Raw genomic sequence first — 18,769 nt, forward strand, 5'->3', positions numbered from 1 at the left:
ACTTCCGCTAAGGGGGTGTGGCCGCGGCGCGCAAGCGCGGGAGGTTTCAGAAGCGAATTCTGCGCGGGGAAGCTCGAGCGGGAGGTGGCAGCTCTGCTGGGCGGGCGGCGGCGGCGATTCCACGTGCTCCCCGCGGCCGGTTGAAACCGTTGGCGGGCGCTGGCTGAGAGGTAAGGGGCGGTGTCCCAGAGTCCGACCTAGGAGGCTGGGGCTCAGAGGTTGGGGCAGGGGGTGAGCCGCGGCCGATGCCTGCGTCTCCACGGTTAAGAGCCCCTCTTGGCTTGCACGCATGGAAGGAGGAAATGCGTTCAGATCTTTCTCTTATTCTGGGAAAATGAAAGGAGCCCTGGACTTAGAATGGCCAGTTCCTCTGGGTTTTAAAATGGAAAGGTTCTCATGCTGCGAATCCACAGAGGGGGTTCCAACCAGGATGGTTGATCCCCACCGAACTGGGCTGCAGGCTTGCCACCTGTTGGAGAGAAGGCGCTTTTCTTCTTTTAGTCTTGGGGAGCCCAGTCCCCGAGGAGGAGGCCTTAGGGCATAGTGGTTGAGGGCACGGACTTAGGGCCCGTTCGCTGCATGGGAATCCAGATTTGCCACTAACTGGATGCGTGACCATCTGCAAGTTAGTGAACCTGGTCTGTCGGAAGGAAGTAGTATAGACCTAACTCAGGACTTGTGAGGATTACATGAGCACAAACAGCAGGGGTTGGAACATAGTAGATGCCCAATAAATGCCAGGATTTTCTGCAGCGCCTGCCTCTGAGGACACCTTAGGGGAATGAGGTGGGGTGTGGGTATTTGCCAGGCTGCTTTTCTTACAGAGGGCCCACCAGGGACTTCCTGGCCCATCGTCTCCAGTCCCCCAGTGCCTAGCTTAGGGCTTGAAACGGGTAGGGTTCCACAGAGTTACTATACCCCAGTGAAGGAAGGCTCTTTAAATCAGTGCTGGTGATGTAGTGTGTGGGAGGGTATGAGATTGGAACTTGTAGGTAGAGAGACAGGGCTTGATTTCTTACAGCCTCATTTAGGTCATCTGCGAAGTGGAGATGCGTGAGTTTTTGCAAAGAGCAAGGGAGTGTTAAGTGCAGTCCAGACCCTCGTTACCCCACGTTCGTTCTGGGATTTAGGCGTGAAGATGGATGTTTTGTACTTGTCTCTTCTTTCCTTCCAACACATCCTTGCTGTTCCAAGAATGGAATACCAGATGGGGGATGAGAGAACTGAAGTTCAGCGGGGACAGTGACTAGCTCAAGGTCAGGGTGCTCACTGGGGGCTCTTGACAGCTTAGCCCCTTAGGTGGGCTGTTTTGGTGGTGATGGTAGCCATGGGGCTTGGGTCTGCATATGAAAGAAGGTTTTAAGAATAGTTCCTTTTTTTTTTTTTTTTTTTTTTGTCTTTTTGTCTTTTTTGTTGTTGTTGTTGTTGCTATTTCTTGGGCCGCTCCCGCGGCATATGGAGGTTCCCAGGCTAGGGGTTGAATCGGAGCTGTAGCCACCGGCCTACACCAGAGCCACAGCAACGCGGGATCCGAGCCACGTCTGCAACCTACACCACAGCTCACGGCAACGCCGGATGGTTAACCCACTGAGCAGGGGCAGGGACCGAACCCGCAACCTCATGATTCCTAGTCGGATTCGTTAACCACTGTGCCACGACGGGAACTCCTTTTTTTTTTTTTTTTAACTTGCTAAAAAAATATGTAGGGAGGAAGTTTTAAAAAACCATTCCGAATCCAATCCCAGAACCAAACTTGAGCTCCTGTGATTAGGGAACAGAGTCCTAGTGAGGCCTCCATGGGGTGGGGAGCCAGAGGAGACTGGAGTGAGTTTATGAAGATAAATGGGTGGGTTGAGGGTCATATTTAAAGAAGCATGAGTTTGGAGGGGACTGGGAGCAATGTCAGTGATGGGCACATTAATAGATCACAAGAAATTCTACCACTGGGTAAGGAGGAATCCTTCGCATCTGATATTTAACTTTTCCACACCAGGCTCTTAAGATAGACATGAGACCCATTTTCAGATAAACAGATTCTGCAAAGTCTGGGTAGCTTGAAGTCGTTTCATTTTTAATGGGCAGATGTGGGCTTCAGCTCAGGTCCTCTGGCCCAGGCCCAGGTCAGCAGAATGTGGCCACCATCTCGATGAGAGGAGATTGAGGGGCCCGGATTGCTTTGCAAGCTCCCAGCCGCACACTGATGCTGTCTGCTGCCCGTCAGCTCAGTACTGCTGTCCAGTAGCTGCCATCCTTTGCTGTAACACGTGTGGTCTCCTTGCCCAGGGTGGCCTGGCCCTAGGATAAAGACTTAGGGTGCTAGTGTTTTTAAATGAAAGGTCAAGACATATAAGACACCCGAGCCCAGGAGACAGGGTTCTCAAACGTCTTAATGCCGCATCTTTCCAGCTTTTCTAACAAATACGCATTTATCAAGAAACATCATCATTGAACGTTTGATTAAATTCATCCCACATTTATTTAGTCCTTTGAATGAGTTGAGTCTTTGGTTTTAGGCAATGCCAGCAGTCTTCAATTGGAGGGATTGCTTTGTAATTGTGTAGCCTTTCCACTTCTGAAATCGTTAAGCCTGCCCCAAGACTTGCCACACCCTGTCTACTGTGCCCTTAGGGTGGGTTTGAGCTGGCTCTAGTTTATAGCCCCTCCCTCCCACCACAGACTCAAGTATTTCCCCCCCTGGGCTGGATAAGCTCCTGACAGACCTGATCTTCTTAGCGGGCGGGCGGGAGGCCACCCTGCCCCTCTTCGAGATCAAGTATAAAAACGCAGCCCTGGCTCCGAGAATCCAGAGGAAGGCACTGTGAGACTGGGCTCTGACTCTCTGCGAGCCACCCATTCTACCTTAAAAAAATAAACCAACAGATTTCTAAATGTGAACATCTGCCACAAAAGACCAAGTGAGAGGGTTGGAGGGAGAGGTGTTCTTCCCACGGATGTGACCGCGTGTGGCTAATCCCCAGAGGAAAACGTGTTTCTCACATATTCCGGGCATCTTTTCGGTCAACATCTCTGGCTTCTTTCAGTTGATAGACGTAGTTTCCAGCTTGTCCCCCCGACCTTCCATCGCAGACTGCAGCTCCCTTCGGCATCTCAACGCTTGCCTTCCTCCTGTCCCCTCTCCCCTCCATCAAGACACAGAATAGACCCAGAAATGAGGGTTGGAAAGCTCTAGGCCATAGCTTCCATTTGACAGGTATTTTTTTCATTGTGGAACCTCGTTATGGAAGTACATTTTAAGTTTTGCAGCAGACAATTTGGCTCATCTTTGCAGCTGCTTCTGCCTTGTGTGTACAGTGACAGTCCATTTCTTGGTGACTGATGGTTTACGCTCCTGCTTAGGCCACAGTGCCCCTAGCGGCTGGTTCCTTCACCGTTGCGGTGTGGGCTCGTCTTCTGTCCTTTGTTCTCCTTGAGGGGGCGCTGGCTGCTCCTGACGCCTGCTGGTAACCGCCCCCATCAGTTCCCGTCCTGGCTCAGTTGTGGCCCAGCGGGTTAAGAATCCGTCTAGTATCCATGGGGATGTAGGTTTGATCCCTGGCCTGGCTCAGTGGGTTAAGGATCCAGCGTTGCTGTGAGCTGTGGTGTAGGTCGTAGTAGACTTGGCTTGCATCTGGCGTGGCTGTGGCCTAGGCCGGTGACTGCAGCCTGTGGTCTTGTCCGTGTGGCTCCCAGAACAGCCAGGTTTGCTTTCCTCTGGATTCCCTGCTAGGCTGTAGCTGATCACGTGTCCTCTCCTGCTAACCTACCCATGGTGAGCAGAGGAAGGGGTCCTGGGGTCAGGGGCCTGAGTTTTGTATGTAAAACAAAGTTTTTCCAGGTAAACTGCCCTCCAGCAGGGCCCCTGGGTGCAAGAGGCCTCCAGGAGAGACCCCCAGGGCGGGTCTTCTTTCACCCTGCAGCTGCAGCCAAGGAGGTACATTTCCATTCAAGGCGGAGTGCGTGGAAACAGCCCTGATCCTTGCTGCACTGTGCCCTCTGCGGCAGAGCCTCAGAGCCGGGGAGGGGGGTGGGGGAGATGGTGAATTCACGCAGGAGAATTCTCCACCAACTCATTCGTGCTGAAGCATCCACAGATGAAGTCCTAGCCTGAGACAGGTTATACTGTATCAGTTTACTTGATCCTGACCTTCGTGGTGGGGAAGCAAGTGCTGGGCCGGACGGTTGTTCTCCATACTTACAATGCAAAACGACAGCCGTCTTTCAGAACAAAGTGGTCGGGAGATGGCGTAACCCTGGAAATGTCCCCTGGCTTCTGGCATGCTTTCAGATGAAGTCATGTTTTGCTGAGCACACCTGTCTCCGTGAAACTTCTGAATGGGAGTTATGTGTATGTGAGGGCCCCCTTAGCCACGGGGCAGCGCTCGGGAGCCCTGGGTTTGGGGCGCCCTCCAGTGACCCAGCGCCCGGCCTAGGGACACCTGGATGTGAGCCAGTAAGGGGCCATAGCCATGCCCGTCCAGTCAAACCGAGGGGAGCGTCCTGCTCTAACACCTGTGGAGACATTGTTAGGCCTCTGTGGATGCTTTTTGTGCAGTTATTTTTAGGCCTCTTCTCCACTTTTAAACCTCCCCGTTTGCTGTGTCCTTATTGTATTTGGGGGCCTGAAATAGTCCGCAGCACATACCTCGGGGCATTAGAGAGAAAGAGGACACGTGTGTGCCCTTCAAGTTACTGGAAAAGGCAGGAGATTTCACTTGACGCGCCCCCAATGCTTCATCTCCAGCGCCAGCCCACAAAGTGTAAGTCCTGGTTCTGCCCCTGTGCCACCTTGGGTCAGTTACTTAACCTCTCTGAGTCCCAGGACCTCGTGTAAGGTGTGAGCCTCGGTAGTCCCTCCCTCAGGGGTTGCTGCGAGGGTTAAATTGGTTGGTTAGTGCTTGTTAAGCTCTTAGACTAGGGCCCGGCATGAATTACTTCACACACACAAGTGTTAGCCATGTTGTTGATAATTTTACTTGCTGTGGTGGTGGAGTTTTATGTGGATTGCTGTTCAACTTTGGTTCTGTTCTGGTGTTATTTTCCGATGAAAAGTTAGCTGTGTGAATCATATATTTTGGAATAGAAGTTTCAGATTGCAATGATAATTACCTTTTTTCCTTTTTAATTTTTTTTTTCCCTAGAACAAGACTTAAAACCTGTCTTGGATAAGAAATATTTAATCAATCATTTAGCTAAAAATGGTATTTTTTACATGCAATGCATGCGGTGAATCAGTGAAGAAAATACAAGTGGAAAAGCATGTGGCTCTTTGCAGAAACTGTGAATGTCTTTCCTGCATCGACTGCGGTCAAGACTTCTGGTGAGTTCCAGAGGGTTCGTGTAGCTCCATGGTCAAGGTCCAGGCCAGTTTGGAAGCCCTGGACCCACAAAGCATTAAAAAAAAGTGGAGGCAAACTTGAGGAAAGAAATGAAGGGAAAAAATTACAAGTGCCTTACAAGACCATTTGCTTTTAAGGGTGATTTACAGAGATGACTCGGGTTCGTTTGGAGATCTGGTCGGCCGGTGGCACTTGCTGTCATTTCCCTGCGGCCCTCCAGATCCAGGGAGGGGACCACGTGGAGTAAGGTTTCAGGGTTTCAGGGCATGGTGTGGCGATCGCAGCCGAGAGATGGACGTGCAGACCAGAAAATGAGTTTATTCAATCATTAAATCATGAGAGAGGAGACCAGGTCCTCCCGAGAAAATTGGAGGTCGTGTTGGCCGGGAGTGCGTGGGGGGCTCTGGCTGAGGGGTCTTGGGGAGGGGCCAGGTCTTGCTCTTGTTTGGGGGGGCCATTTGCTGATGGCTCGCCTCCCTCTCGTGCGGGTTCCTTCCAGCTTCAGAGGATTCGGGGATGGCAGCCTCTGGGGCACGTGGGGGATGTTTGCTAAGAGTCCCTTTAAGTTCATTGTAAAGCAGTGATTTTTTTTTTTTTAAGTTTGGAAACTACTAAGGTCTTTGTTCATCCCTGATCGTAGGCGGAGGGTGGGGAAGACAAGTGAACACAGGGTTGGTTTTCGTCGGGGGCTTTGGCCTCAGCCTTGTCCCAGCATTTCCCAGAGGATGGCACAGAGCTTCAGAAAGAGCGTGTGAGACAGAACCCAAGTTTCCTTTTGTCCCAAGACTCCAAGATCCAGGACTTTTTTGTGACCTGATATCACCGCCCTTTTAACTTACTCTGCAACTGGTATTGATTGCCTATCATATTGCCAGGAAATCCTACGGATTTTGTCATTTAAGATAACGCCACCCTATTGCCTATCAGTGATTTTAACACCTTTGTATATGAAAATGGGTGGCAAGTTTGGTGACGGGTTTGGAACAGTGGGGAGGAAGGAAACTGGTATGACCAAGAGGTTATCTGCCTGGTACGTGACAGAGATGGGGGGCCGGGCCGCGCACAGATGGGAAGGTGAGCTGCACGGCAGAAGGGCAGCATGCTTGCGCTGGACAGAGCCTCTGGTTTGAGGATCACTAATGGTGGGACTTTGACACTTTAAGGGGTGACGACTACAAAAACCATGTGAAATGCATAAGTGAAGATCAGAAGTATGGCGGCAAAGGGTATGAAGGCAAAACCCACAAAGGCGACGCTAAGCAGCAGGCGTGGCTTCAGGTAAGGTCTTTCTAATGCCTCAAGTAGCTTCATCTGTCATCTTCTACTTTCCTTGGAAGCCTAAGAAATGAGGAAAAATGTATCATTTAGAATGGATAAGCAATGAGGTCCTCCTGCATAGCACAGGGAACTATATCCAGTCGCTTGGGATAGACCCTGATGGAAGATGATATAAGAAAAGGAATGTATTGAGTTCCCATTGTGGCTCAGCGGTTAACGAATCTGACTAGGAACCATGAGGTTGCGGGTTCGATCCCTGGCCTTGCTCAGTGGGTTAAGGATCCGGCGTTGCCATGAGCTGTGGTGTGGGTCACAGACACGGCTCAGATCCCGAGTTACTGTGGCTCCGGCGTAGGCCGGCAGCTACAGCTCTGATTAGACCCCTAGTCTGGGAGCCTCCATATGCCGCTGGAGCGGCCCCAGAAAAGGCAAAAAGACAAAAAAAAAGAAAAAAGGAATGTATGTATATGTGTGACTGGATCACTTTGCTGTACAGCAGAAGTTGGCACAACATTGCAAATCAACTATAATTTATCATCCGTGTATCATGCCTCAGGATAGTTCTTTTTTGTTTGTTTGTTTTTTTAGGGCTGAACCCATGGCATATGGAAGTTCCCAGGCTAGGGTCGAATCCAAGCTGCAGCTGGCGGCCTACACCACAGCCACAGCGATGCCAGATCCAAGCCTACGTCTGTGACCTACACCACAGCTCACGGCAACACCGGCTCTTTAACCCACTGAGCAAGGCCAGGGATCGAACCGGAGTCCTCATGGATACTAGTCAGATTCATTTCCACTGCGCCACAATGGGAACTCCCAGGATGGAGTTCTTTATTCCTCTTTCAGTACAGGTGCAGTGTATTTTGTCTTTGTTGCACACGTTTTGCTGATTTCTTGCAAAAATGTTTCCAAATTGTCACTAACTTTCCCTTGGCAATGGAACAGACACTTCTTAATCCGCATCTGCGTCTGATGGCGGTGCACCTTTTATCACTCAAACCCTGTTAATCCGGACGTCTGACAGTCATCAGAATCCGGCAACATAAAGACTTTTCCTAAGTATGAGGAATTTTCCATTTCTAAAACAAAATGAAAACATACAGTGAAAGTGGCGAAAGCAATGAAATCCGTGATTTACTAAGAGGTATAACTTCCAGAATGTTACTTACCATATACAAAATAGTAACTGGAGGAAAGATTCAGAAGGGAAGGCAGGAGAATGAAAAGACAAATGCTATCTGTGTAGAAATTCTGTATTTTTCTGGAAATCAAGCGGTTACTCTGGGGAGCTCCTGTTGTGGCGCCACGGAAAGGAACCCGACGCGTATCCGTGAGCTGTGGAGTAGGTCGCAGACCTGGCTTGGATCCTCTGTGGCTGTGGCTGTGGTGTAGGCCGGCAGCTGCAGCTCCGATTCAACCCCCAGCCTGGGAACTTCCATATGCCTCGGGTGCAGCCCTAAAAAGCAAAAAACAAACAAACAAACCAAACACCACAGTTACTGTCTTTGATGCTAGAGTTCAAAGGTGAATTTTCTGATTCGGACTAGCTTACTGAGTTAGCAAACTCCAGGGAGGGAAAAATCTCCTATTCACTAAGGACTGATGGCGCTACTGAATAGCTAAGATATTTAGGCCAGCAGCCACCCGCCCACTTCGGGGCCTTATGTCTCATCTCCCCAAGAACCAGGTGACGTCCTGGGCCCCTGAGCTTGAGGTGTGTACCCGGTGAGTGAGTTCCATCTCTGTTGACATCGCATCTTGAGTGAAATCCCCTAAAGCAGGGATCAGCAAACCCTGGCCCCCGGGTCAGGTCCGGCCCCCTGACCTCTTTGTAAGGTAACGACACATATCCGTCTCCCTTGTAGCCATGGTGTCTGGTGGCACCTTTAGAGCTGCAGGATGGCACTGGGTAGTCAGAACAGAAACTGAATGGTTTGCAAAGCCTCAGGTCTATACAAAGAGGGTTTGCCCAGCCTCACCCTACCCTGCCAGGCTTCAGTAGCTGTGCCACCTGTTAGAGATCGAGGACTTTACGCTGGGCTCTGTCCTGGTCCACCTGTCACTCTCTCCGTTCCCCCGCCACCCGCTCCCTAGCTGGCCTGGCTAACACATGCCTGAGACTGCATGTGGTGTGCTGGGAGCGAAAGGGAGGCCTCTCTGTCCAGCAGAGATGAGGTTGGGTGTTAGTTCTTTCCCTTAAATTCTTAAACTCCTCAACTTTGGGGATTGAGTTTTGGGGTCCTGTCAGTGTTACTTCCTGTTCGCTGAGCATCCTTCCAGATGTCTCGGTGCTTTGCACGCAGAGGGCGGATGGTGGGTCAGGGAGCAGTGGCCTGTTTAGCGTGAATCATGGTGCTCCCCCCCCCCAGGCTGGCCAGTGCTCTTCTCTTCTGGTTCTGCAGGAGGATCCAGCCAGAGCTGAGCCAGCCTGACTGCTTCCTTGTTCGTGTTTATCTCATTCTCTTGATTTTCTTGTTCGGCCTGGGTACCTGGAGAAGCTTTGCCTCACACTTTTTTGTGTCCTGTATCAGTTTTTCTGGTCTGTTTACTTGTAGCTTTAGTTCTTCCTGATACAGGGACATTGTCCTGCATTGTGTTTGTTTGGCTGCATTATTTGTCCTTTTGTTGGCTCGTAAGGGACCTTCTTTTTTTCTTTTTTTTTTTTTAAATTTAATTTAATTTTTTTGTCTTTTTAGGACCTCACCGTGGCATATGGAGGTTCCCAGGCTAGGGGTCTAATTGGAGCTGTTGCTGCCGGCCTACACCACAGCCACAGCAACGCGGGATCCAAGCCACATCTGTGACCTACACTACAGCTCACAGTAATGCCAGATCCCCGACCCACTGAGCAGCAAGGCCAGGGACCAAACCCACATCCTCATGGATACAGGTCAGATTTGTTTCTGCTGAGCCACGATGGGAACTCCCTGCAGCTTGATTTTTAAGTGTTGGATTTTGTATCCTGCAACTGCTGAACTTGCCGATTGGCTCTGAAGATGCTTTTTGTGGAATTGTTTGGGTTTTCAGCATACACGACCATGTTGTCTGCAAACAGAAAAATTTACTTCCTTTCTAATGCCTTTATTTCTTGCCTAATTTGTCTGGACTTCCAGTCAGTACTGTATTGAGCTTGCAAACATAGGCATTAATACAAAATTTGGAGTTGGAAGAGTGAATCCTCGAGTTTGACTTTGATGAAACTCAGCTGTCAGTTGTATATTGTTTTTATCTTCCTTTTCCGTAGAAAATTAATGAACTAACAAAAAGACCCAATGTCAGCCCCAAAGTGAAGGAACTTTTACAGCAAATCAGTGGCTTTGACAACGTTCCCAGGAAAAAGGCGAAATTTCAGGTGTGTGTTTGATAAGACTCCCTTGAATGGGGAGGGGTGGATGGGTGGGCCCGCCCGCCAGTGACAGCTTGTGTGGAGGTGTCCAAATATACGTTGGGTTTTTGTCTTTTTCCTTTTCTTTCCCTTATAGAACTGGATGAAGAACAGTTTAAAAGTCCATAATGAGTCTGTCCTGGAGCAGGTGTGGAGTATCTTTTCTGAAGCTTCCAGCAGTGTAAGTCAGACCTCATTCTAGATTTGTAGCGTGGCAGAAATGATGCGTGATGATGAAGTGGGAATGTCTTCGTTTTGGAGGTCAAGACAGCCTTCTTTTTCAGAGAGCCTCTCTGTGCCTTGATTAATGGGAAGGAATAAACAGAATGCACTGCAGAGAAGATTTCCTTATTGTGCAGAGAAAGGTATTTAATCCCATCGTTTGATAACGATTCGCTTAGAAATCAGGCAGCGGGGCATATTGGAAGGAACAGGCGCTTTGGGTTTCTGACAGACCTGGTTTGCATCCCAGCTGTGCTGCTTGCCAACCCTCTTGGGCGGGTTATTTAACTTCTCTGAGCCTTAGAAAAGCGGGTGGTTAGACTGACTCGATTCTTCCTGGGCACCTCATGTGTGCCAGGCCCTGAACAAAACAGAAAATAGCTCAGGTGGCAATAGCACCACGAAGAGAACTGCATGGGGTGAGGACAGAGAGGGTGACTGGGGTTGGGTGTGGGGTGAGAGGGTAACGGAAGGCCCCTCATGGCTTCTGGCATTAAATAAAGTCGATGAGGGCAGGCAGAAGCCACTCGATGGGCTTGGTCTCCTCCCTCCTGGTGCTGGGAGAATTCGTGGCAGTGTATCAGGCAGCTGCCTCCAGGCAGAATGCTTTGATCAGGAGTTCCCATGGTGGCTGAGTGGTAACAAGCAAACTACCATCCATGGGGATGCGGGTTTGATCCCCGGCCTCACGTGGTAGGTTAAGGATCCAGCAGTGCCGTGAGCTGTGTTGTAGATTGCAGATGCAGCTCAGATATGGTGCGGCTATGGCTGTGGTGTAGACCGGCAGCTGCAGCTTGGATTCGACCCCTAGCCTGGGAACTTAATATGCTGCAGGTGCCACCTCAAAAAGGAAAAAACAAAAAAGCTTTGAGCAGAGGCCCCCTAAGTGGAATAATACACCTGCAGAAAGTCGTGTTTGATACCTCGTAGGCACTTTGTGGGATACGTTGTTAAAGAAACATGTTTTCACATTAATTCATTTGGACTTTGCTCCTACTTGAAGCTTATATATGGAGACATATCAACAGTAGTTACCAAAACAAAAAGTGAGGTCTGACTGGTCTTTTATTCCTGTCAGTGGTTGATTTGCTTTATGTGGAGAGAATAATCGGGGCAGCAAATTGGGATAAAAATAAAACTTTATCTTGGCAGTATATCTAGCACATGTCTCCAAAACTACAAGTTGGGCCTTTGACACCTTATAACCAATCATTTAATTGGCATTTATATGACACCTGTTTTTTTTTTATTATTATTATTATTTTGTCTTTTTGCCTTTTCTAGGGCCGCACCTGTGGCATATGGAGGTTCCCAGTCTAGGGGTCTAATCAGAGCTGTAGCTGCTGGCCTACGCCAGAGCCACAGCAACGCGGGATCCGAGCCGTGTCTGCAACCTACACCACAGCTCACAGCCACGCCAGATCCTTAACCCACTGAGCAAGGCCAGGGATTGAACCTACAGCCTCATGGTTCCTAGTCAGATTCGTTAACCACTGAGCCACGACGGGAACTCCGTGTGGCACCTATTTTTTAAAGGTTATTCCATTATTTTATCTAAGAACCCGGAAATTAACTCAACTGCAGAGTTCTGAAACAGGTGTTTTCCAATTTCCCTTTTGAAGCTGTGACTGTATTAAGAATTAAATAACCAGTCAGCAGCTTGTGGTAACCGCCGAGCTTTGTGAAACGTGCCTCGTGGTGGCCTGTGTGCAGTGAATGTCCCAGCACATCCCTTGAGTCTGGGGGCGAAGCAGAGGGCGCTGGGGTCCCGGTGTTAATCCCTCCTGTTGCTGCGCCCCAGGTGTTAGGCTGGGGCTTTAGATACTTCTCGGCTGCAGGACCTTGTGGTCTGGTGCACATGGCTCGTTGGCCCGGGTCCTGCCTCCAGAGCTGTGTTTTAGTGGCGTATAAGGGCTTATGCTATGATGTCAGGTGGTGACAAGGGCCAGGAAGAAATGGAAGGCGGGAGGGGGGCAGAGAGAGGAGGGGGGCGCTCTGCGGGGACCGTGTTCGAGAGGAGCCTGGAACAAGGCGGGAAGCAGATGCGGGATTAATTTGTTCACTCAGTGATGGAGTGGCTGCTGGGAGGGTGAGTGTGGGTCTCCCCCTCCCTCCTCCTCTCCCTCCCTCCCCCCTCCTCTCCCTCCCCCAGCAGCGGGGAGGTGGTGTGGAAGTGGAGGTGAGGCGGCGGCTGGAGACTGGCCTGAACGGGGCCAAGGCAGGCGGGGCTGCGGCACTCAGACCCCGTGTGATAGTGACATGATCGGGAGGAGCTTGTAGGACGGGGGGCAGTGTCCTTGTCCCTTCTCCCTCCTGAGCTCCTCGTCCGCTGCCTCCGTGCACGTGGACGACTTGATGGCTCTGAACTGCTGCTGAGAAACGTCCGCTCTTCAGTTTGGTATTTGGTGTTACTGTCCTCAGTGCTGCTCTTCCAGCCAGGGGCCGGGCCTTGAGGGCTGCGGGAGGAAGGGGCCCGGGAGAGTCCTTGTAGGGACTGAAAGCCAGTCTTCCTTTATCGGGTCTGCTTGGGGGCAGCGTCCCCCAGGGGACAACTGCACTGACTGGTAACTCCCAGGTAGAGGGTGGGCCCAGGCCTTGGGCACGAGTCCAGTGCTTCCCACTGCACGTGAAGGGGCCCTGGGGCGGCTGGCACTGACCGTCCCTGCCCCCAGGTCCCTCCCAGCTGGGTACCCTGCTCCGCATCCTCTTGCGAAGGGGCAGGTACAGAGGCTGCAGCTTAGGACGCGGGGCCGTGAATGGGAAGCTTGAAGCGTATCTTATTCCGGTGCACGGGGGACTTAGTTCCCTGCGGTCCTCACTCGCCATTCTTCACGCTCTGTCCAGGTGTCCCTGACTGTCCCTCTAAGGGTGAGCATTCGTCTGAACAGTGGTGACGTAGCGGCCCCTCTGTCTAGTATCAGGAGCTTAGTGTACCAAACTCTGACCCTGCCTCCGGCTGCTTTCTCAGGCGTCCCCTGCACCCAGCACATGACATAGCTTTTCTCGTTTTAGTCACACATGAACCGCATAAGATAGGGCCACTGCCTTTTGTCTACAGATGAGGAAATTGGTTTGGAGCCGATAACTAGCTTGCCCTGAGTCACCTGGCTGGTGACGAACAGAGCTGGAGCTTGAACCCCGGCCTGCAGGTGCATAAGTCTGGTGGTTTCTGCCACATCGCTGTGCTCACGTTCTTTTCTAAGAGGCAGATAGCCAGAATGAATGGCCTGGCTTTAAAATGACATGAAAATTCTTCCTCTTCCAATGGAATGCAAACTCTCTATTAAACGCAAAGAGGGATGTGGGCTGAGGGTGGTTTTCTCCAATTTGCCTGTTTGCTGCTCCATTTGAACTATGGGAAGGCACAGTTATAAAGTGGTAAGTAGTAAGAATAGTTTTAAGAATTTATTCCATGGATAACATGCGGTGATGTGAACAGCTGGATCTAGAATGAGTGTTTATGTGTTTCTTGGTTTTGCTTAATAATAAGGAGCCAGTCAGTAACAAAGGGCAAGATGAGCAGCCACCAGAGCAAGTGGCCCAACCCCAGGCAGAAAACTCCGCCACGGCTCCATCCTCGAAAGCAAATGACACCTTAGAAGAGCGAGCAGAGGCCAAGAAGAATAAGAGAGAAAGGAAAGAAGAAAGGCAGCAGAAGAACAGGAAAAAAGAAAAGAAAGAACTAAAACTGGAAAACCACCAAGAGAACTCGAAGAGTCAGAAGCCTAAAAAGCGCAAGAAGGAGCCAGAGGCCGAAGGGGAGGAGGCCCTGGAGGCCCCCGGCTGCGCGGGGAAGAAGAGCCGGAAGAAGAGGAGCAAGGCCGAGCGCGCCCAGGAGGCGGATGGAGCCACTGAGGACCAGGAGAGGACGGCAGAAACCGGTCCAGGGAAAAGAAAGCGGAAGGATCTGGAAGGTCTGTGGCTAGCCTGTGCCTGGGGGTTCGAGTTTGGGGTCTATAGGAAGTCTGGTAGACTTAGCAGTTTGACCCAAGCAAGCCAAGGAGCATAAGGTTTGGGATCAAGCCGACCTGGGCTTAGTCTGGACAAGTGACATCACCTCTCATCTGCCTGTCTTGTCACCTGCCTTGGAGGAGGAGGCGCCCTTTGGGGCTGGGTGCTTGGGGAGTGAGCGGGGTGATGGGTGGAGGGGGCCTGGCTGTGGCGGCCTCTCGCTACATGGCAGCTGCTGTTATAAATGCAATTTTTTTTTTTTTTTTTAATCTTTGAATTACTTAGTTGAAGCAGATTCTAAGAAGAAGAAGATGAAGCTCCCAGGACATTGTGAGGGTGGAGAAGCGGAAAACCATGAGGCTCCTGCAAAAGGTGTGGCTGCCGTCACTGGAGGCTCTGCCCTCTCCAGGTTGGGGGGAGGTGGGGAGGAAGGCTGGGGCCGGCTGTGGTCCTGCCCTCCAGGGGCACATGGAAGAATCTGAAAGCGAAATATAGGACGTTCCGTATGCCTGACTCCAGAGTCATGCACAAGCGCTGTCTGGCTTTAAGGATAAAATATAAAGCCGTCTGGGCTGGAAACAGATTATCTTGGAGCTGAAGATAAAGCCGGTACGGGAGTTCCCGTCATGGCACAGTGGAAACAAATCTGACCAGGAACCCCGAGGTTGTGGCTTCAATCCCTGGCCTCGCTCAGTGGGTTAAAGATCTGGTATTGCTGTAGCTGTGGTGTAGGCCGGCGGCTACAGCTCCAATTGTACCCCAGCCTGGGAACCTCCACATACCATGGGTGTGGCCCTAAAAAGGCAACAGAAAAATAAAACAGATAAAGCCAGTACGGCTTCCTGGGACCTGCTTCCCTTGTCCCTGCCCCTCGTTACTCTCCTAGAACTAGCCTGTGGTCCAGCCTGGCCTGGCTGTTGCTGCCCCCACCTCTGGGTGTGTCCCCGCTGTCCCTTTGCTTGGAGCCCCAGGGCCACCCCTCTCCCTTAGCCAGAAGGTGAACTTGGCAGACTCCTACCCCTGGCCCTCAGGGTCCCCTTCAGTGCTGCCTCCTCCACAGAGCTGTCCCTCTGCTTGGGCCTGAAGCAGCCCTGGGGACCTGCCAGTCAAGAACAGGCCCAAGGCCTCAAATGGGAATTGAGGCTTTATTCCCAGACGTTTAGGAACTGCCCGATCTGGGTTAGATCTCTTAGCTTGAAACTTTGTATGTGTGAAGCTTTTTCATTTCATCAGATTTTTAGTTTTGAGACAATTGTAAATTCACATGCAGTTGTAAGAAATGACAGACCTACGGATCCTCCTGTGGCCTTGACCCGGTTTCCTCCAAGGGTGGTGCTTTGCACACCTTAGGACACAACTCCACTGGGGCGCTGGCCTTGTACCGTCGAGGCAAACACTCCCATCACCACGAGGATCCCTCCTGCTGCTTCTCTGGCCCCCGACCCCTCCTGTACCCAGCGGTGACCCGTGTCCCTTGACGTCCATTTACCTCCACCGCTGTGGCTTTTTCATTCAGAATGTTACGTAAATGGCATCACGTGGTGTGCAGCCTCTTGAGAGGGGCGCTCTTCACCCAGCCTTCTTGGGGGACCCTCCAAGGTTGCTGCGTGCCTCGGGCATCCATTCTTTTCACCTGAGCAGGGGTCTGCAGCTTGTCCGTTCAGCCACCGAAGGACACTGGGCCACTTCCAGCTCATTGTTACTACGAATGAAGCTGCTGTAAACATGGGTGTCCAGTTTCCGGTGGACCCGCGTCACGCTTTCTGGAATAAATGTTCAGGAGCGCGGTGGCTCTGTGGTATGGTCATTGCGTATTTGCTTTTTTAAGAAACTGCCAGCTCTTACGAGAGTGGCTGTGCCATTTCATATTCCCGCCAGCAGTGTGTGGAGGTTCCAGTTTTCCCCACGTGTGGCCAACGTTTGGTGGCGTTACTGTTTTTTATTTTAGCCATTTTGGTGGGTGTGTAGTAATAACTCACAGCAGTTGTCATGTGTACGTCCCTGCCTAATGATATTGAACATCTTTTCATTCATTTATTTTCTGTCTCTCTCTTCATTGAAATGTCTGTTCTTGTCCTTTGCCCATTTTCTGATGGGATTGTTGTTGCTTTTTTGTTTTTTTTTTTAAACTGTTGAGACTTGAGTGTTCCTTATATATTCTAAATACTAGTCTTTTGTGGGACGTGGGGTTTGCAAGTTGCACTTTGGTTTTTTGTTTTGTTTTTCAATTTGTAGCTTGTCTTTTTATCCTCTTAACAATATCTTTTTTTTTTCTTTTGGCTGTGGCTGTGGCTATGTTATGCTGAAGTTCCCGGGCCAGGTATTGAACCTGTGCCACACAGCAGCGACCCAAGCTGCTGCAGTGACAACTCTGGATCCTTAACCCCCTCTGCCGCAAGAGAACTCCAGTAGATGATACTTTTGACATCAAGTCTTAAGCACTCTTTGCCAGTCCTAAATCCTAGAGATTTTTTTCTCTTTTCCTAAATGTCTTATAGTTTTAGATTTTATACTTATGTCTATGATCCATTTTGCGTTAATTTTTATGTGAGGCATGAGATTTGGTTCAAGGTTCATTTCTTTGCTAATCAGTGTCTGGTTGGTGCACACTGTTTGTCAAAAAAGCTGTCTTTTCTCCTCAGTGAATCGCTTTTGTCCCTTTGTCAAATATCCATGGGCATATTTGTGTAGGTCTGTTCTGAGATCTTTATTCTGTTTCATTGCTCTCTGTCTATCCCTCTGCCAATACCATGCATTCTTGACTTTTAAAGTCTTGAAATTGGGTAGGCTTATTCCTCTCACTTTATTCTTTTTTCAAAATTAGATGTTTTAGAATAATCTTGCTCCAACTACAAAATAATCCTGCTGTGATTATATAGGAATTGCATTCTACCTGTCTATCAATTTGGGAAGAATTGATAACTTTACTGTGCTGAGTCTTCCAACCCATGAACATGGCACTTCGCTCTGTTTATTTAAGTCTTTGGTTTCTTTCGTCGTCATCCTGTATCTTCAGCGTATGCATCTTCGTCTTGCCAGAATCAGAAGTTCCCTAAATGAGTCTGTTACCTACTGTACAGTAATTATCTGTGGCTGTCCTCTCTGGTTCAAGGTTTAAGCTCCTTTTGCTCACCATTGCCTTGCTCACTGTGCTCAGAGAGCCCCTTGATCTTAGTGGACCCTTAGGAAATCTCAAGTTTGTTCGATACAACCCCTGTCTTTTTACAGGAGTTGGTAGGATGGTGGTACTTGATGGTACTTGGTTGTCCTGCTCATTCTAAGGATGCACACTGTGGACAGTACCCAGTGCTTCTCGGCCACTGTCATCAGACGAGCCAGGTGTCTGCTGCACGGTCCTGTGGCATCCTGTTCATTGGGGGCTTGTTCATTTCCTGGGCAGCAGACAGATGTTGCTGAAATTGTCTCTATGCTTCTGGTAATATGACAAAACAGTGTTATACACATGCCTCTCTCTATTGTAGGTAAATTCAACTGGAAGGGAACCATTAAAGCAGTTCTGAAACAGGCCCCAGACAACGAAATAACAGTCAAAAAGCTAAGGAAAAAGGTATGAAGCATGAACCAGGTGTATAAGCTGGGAAGAGTCAGTTCTTTATTTTAAAAAGTCTTGTTTTTCTGAATCTAAAATACTGTAAATTACACTGTCTGCGTCTCGGCGGCTGTCAGGGCTCCCTTTAGCCCCTCAGGTTGAGGGGAGGAAAGGGGGCCAGATTTCCTCAGCCCTCCCACAGCCAGAGCAGTGCCTACATCAAAGCTGAAAACGACTGCTCTAGCTGGTGCTGTCTTTCAGTTATTCTGCACCAAACTCTTTTGCTCTTTCGAACTTCGTATCCGTGTCTGAGACATGCAGCAAATACGTGAGCAGCCGCATGAATTGTCATGAGCAGGACACGCCTGTGTCACCAGCATCTGGGTTCTTTCATTCGTCACTATTGGCTTAATTCTGCACCAAAGAAAGTACATTTTAGGTAAATTTTCAGGACAAACACACCCATCTGACAGTCGCTTTTCTTTGTGAAGGTTTTAGCGCAGTATTTCGCTGTGACCAAGGAGCACCACCAGTCTGAAGAGGAACTCCTGGTCATCTTCAACAGGAAAATCAGCAAGAACCCCACCTTGAAGTTACTAAAGGATAAGGTCAAGCTTTTAAAATGAACTTTTTTTATATCTAAAAATCGAACCCATTCTGCCGATCTCTTCCTTTCACGACTGCTTGTAAAACATGTAATGAATTAAAACAACTCAATTTCGCTTTCCAAAGCTGTATTTTTAAGTTAAGAAAAAATATATATTTTTGGTAGAACTTATATGAGAAAATAAAATATATTCTTGTTCCACCTAAGTTTGTGGCAGTGAAAATTATTATACTTTAAAAAATAACTATTAGAGTTCCCATCGTGGCTCAGTGGTTAACAAATCCGACTAGGAACCATGAGGTTGCAGGTTCAATCCCTGGCCTTGCTCAGTGTGTTAAGGATCTGGCGTTGCCGTGAGCTGTGGTGTAGGTGGCAGACGGCTTGGATCCTGCACTGCTCTGGCTGTGGCGTAGTTGGGAACCTCCATATGCCACAGGTGC

At 49.7% G+C, this 18,769-nt stretch overlaps 1 protein-coding gene across 1 annotated transcript; it reads left to right on the forward strand.

Annotated features, from left to right (window-relative positions):
• The first annotated feature begins 19 nt into the window (after positions 1-19).
• On the forward strand, positions 20-18,535 carry LYAR (Ly1 antibody reactive). Its single transcript, XM_003128852.5, has 9 exons — positions 20-170; positions 5,139-5,317; positions 6,500-6,614; positions 9,859-9,966; positions 10,097-10,180; positions 13,712-14,135; positions 14,458-14,544; positions 17,655-17,740; positions 18,214-18,535. Exons 2-9 carry the CDS (start codon positions 5,196-5,198, stop codon positions 18,346-18,348), a joined length of 1,161 nt encoding a protein of 386 aa, XP_003128900.1. The 5' UTR covers positions 20-170; positions 5,139-5,195; the 3' UTR covers positions 18,349-18,535.
• The last annotated feature ends 234 nt before the right edge of the window (positions 18,536-18,769 follow it).

The sequence above is a fragment of the Sus scrofa genome, chromosome 8 (assembly GCF_054392235.1).
Source record: "Sus scrofa isolate SSC_HxYL_T2T_F1_AM1 chromosome 8, Sscrofa_HxYL_maternal_Yorkshire_Landrace_v2.0, whole genome shotgun sequence".
Lineage (NCBI taxonomy): Eukaryota > Metazoa > Chordata > Mammalia > Artiodactyla > Suidae > Sus > Sus scrofa.

Excerpts from the sequence above, each read along its gene's own strand:
- LYAR (XM_003128852.5), top strand. The coding sequence starts at position 5,196 with ATGGTATTTTTTACATGCAATGCATGCGGTGAATCAGTGAAGAAAATA. Across the intron at positions 6,615-9,858 it reads AGCAGCAGGCGTGGCTTCAG|AAAATTAATGAACTAACAAA; the intron begins GTAAGGTCTTTC and ends CCTTTTCCGTAG. Across the intron at positions 17,741-18,213 it reads TCAAAAAGCTAAGGAAAAAG|GTTTTAGCGCAGTATTTCGC; the intron begins GTATGAAGCATG and ends TTCTTTGTGAAG.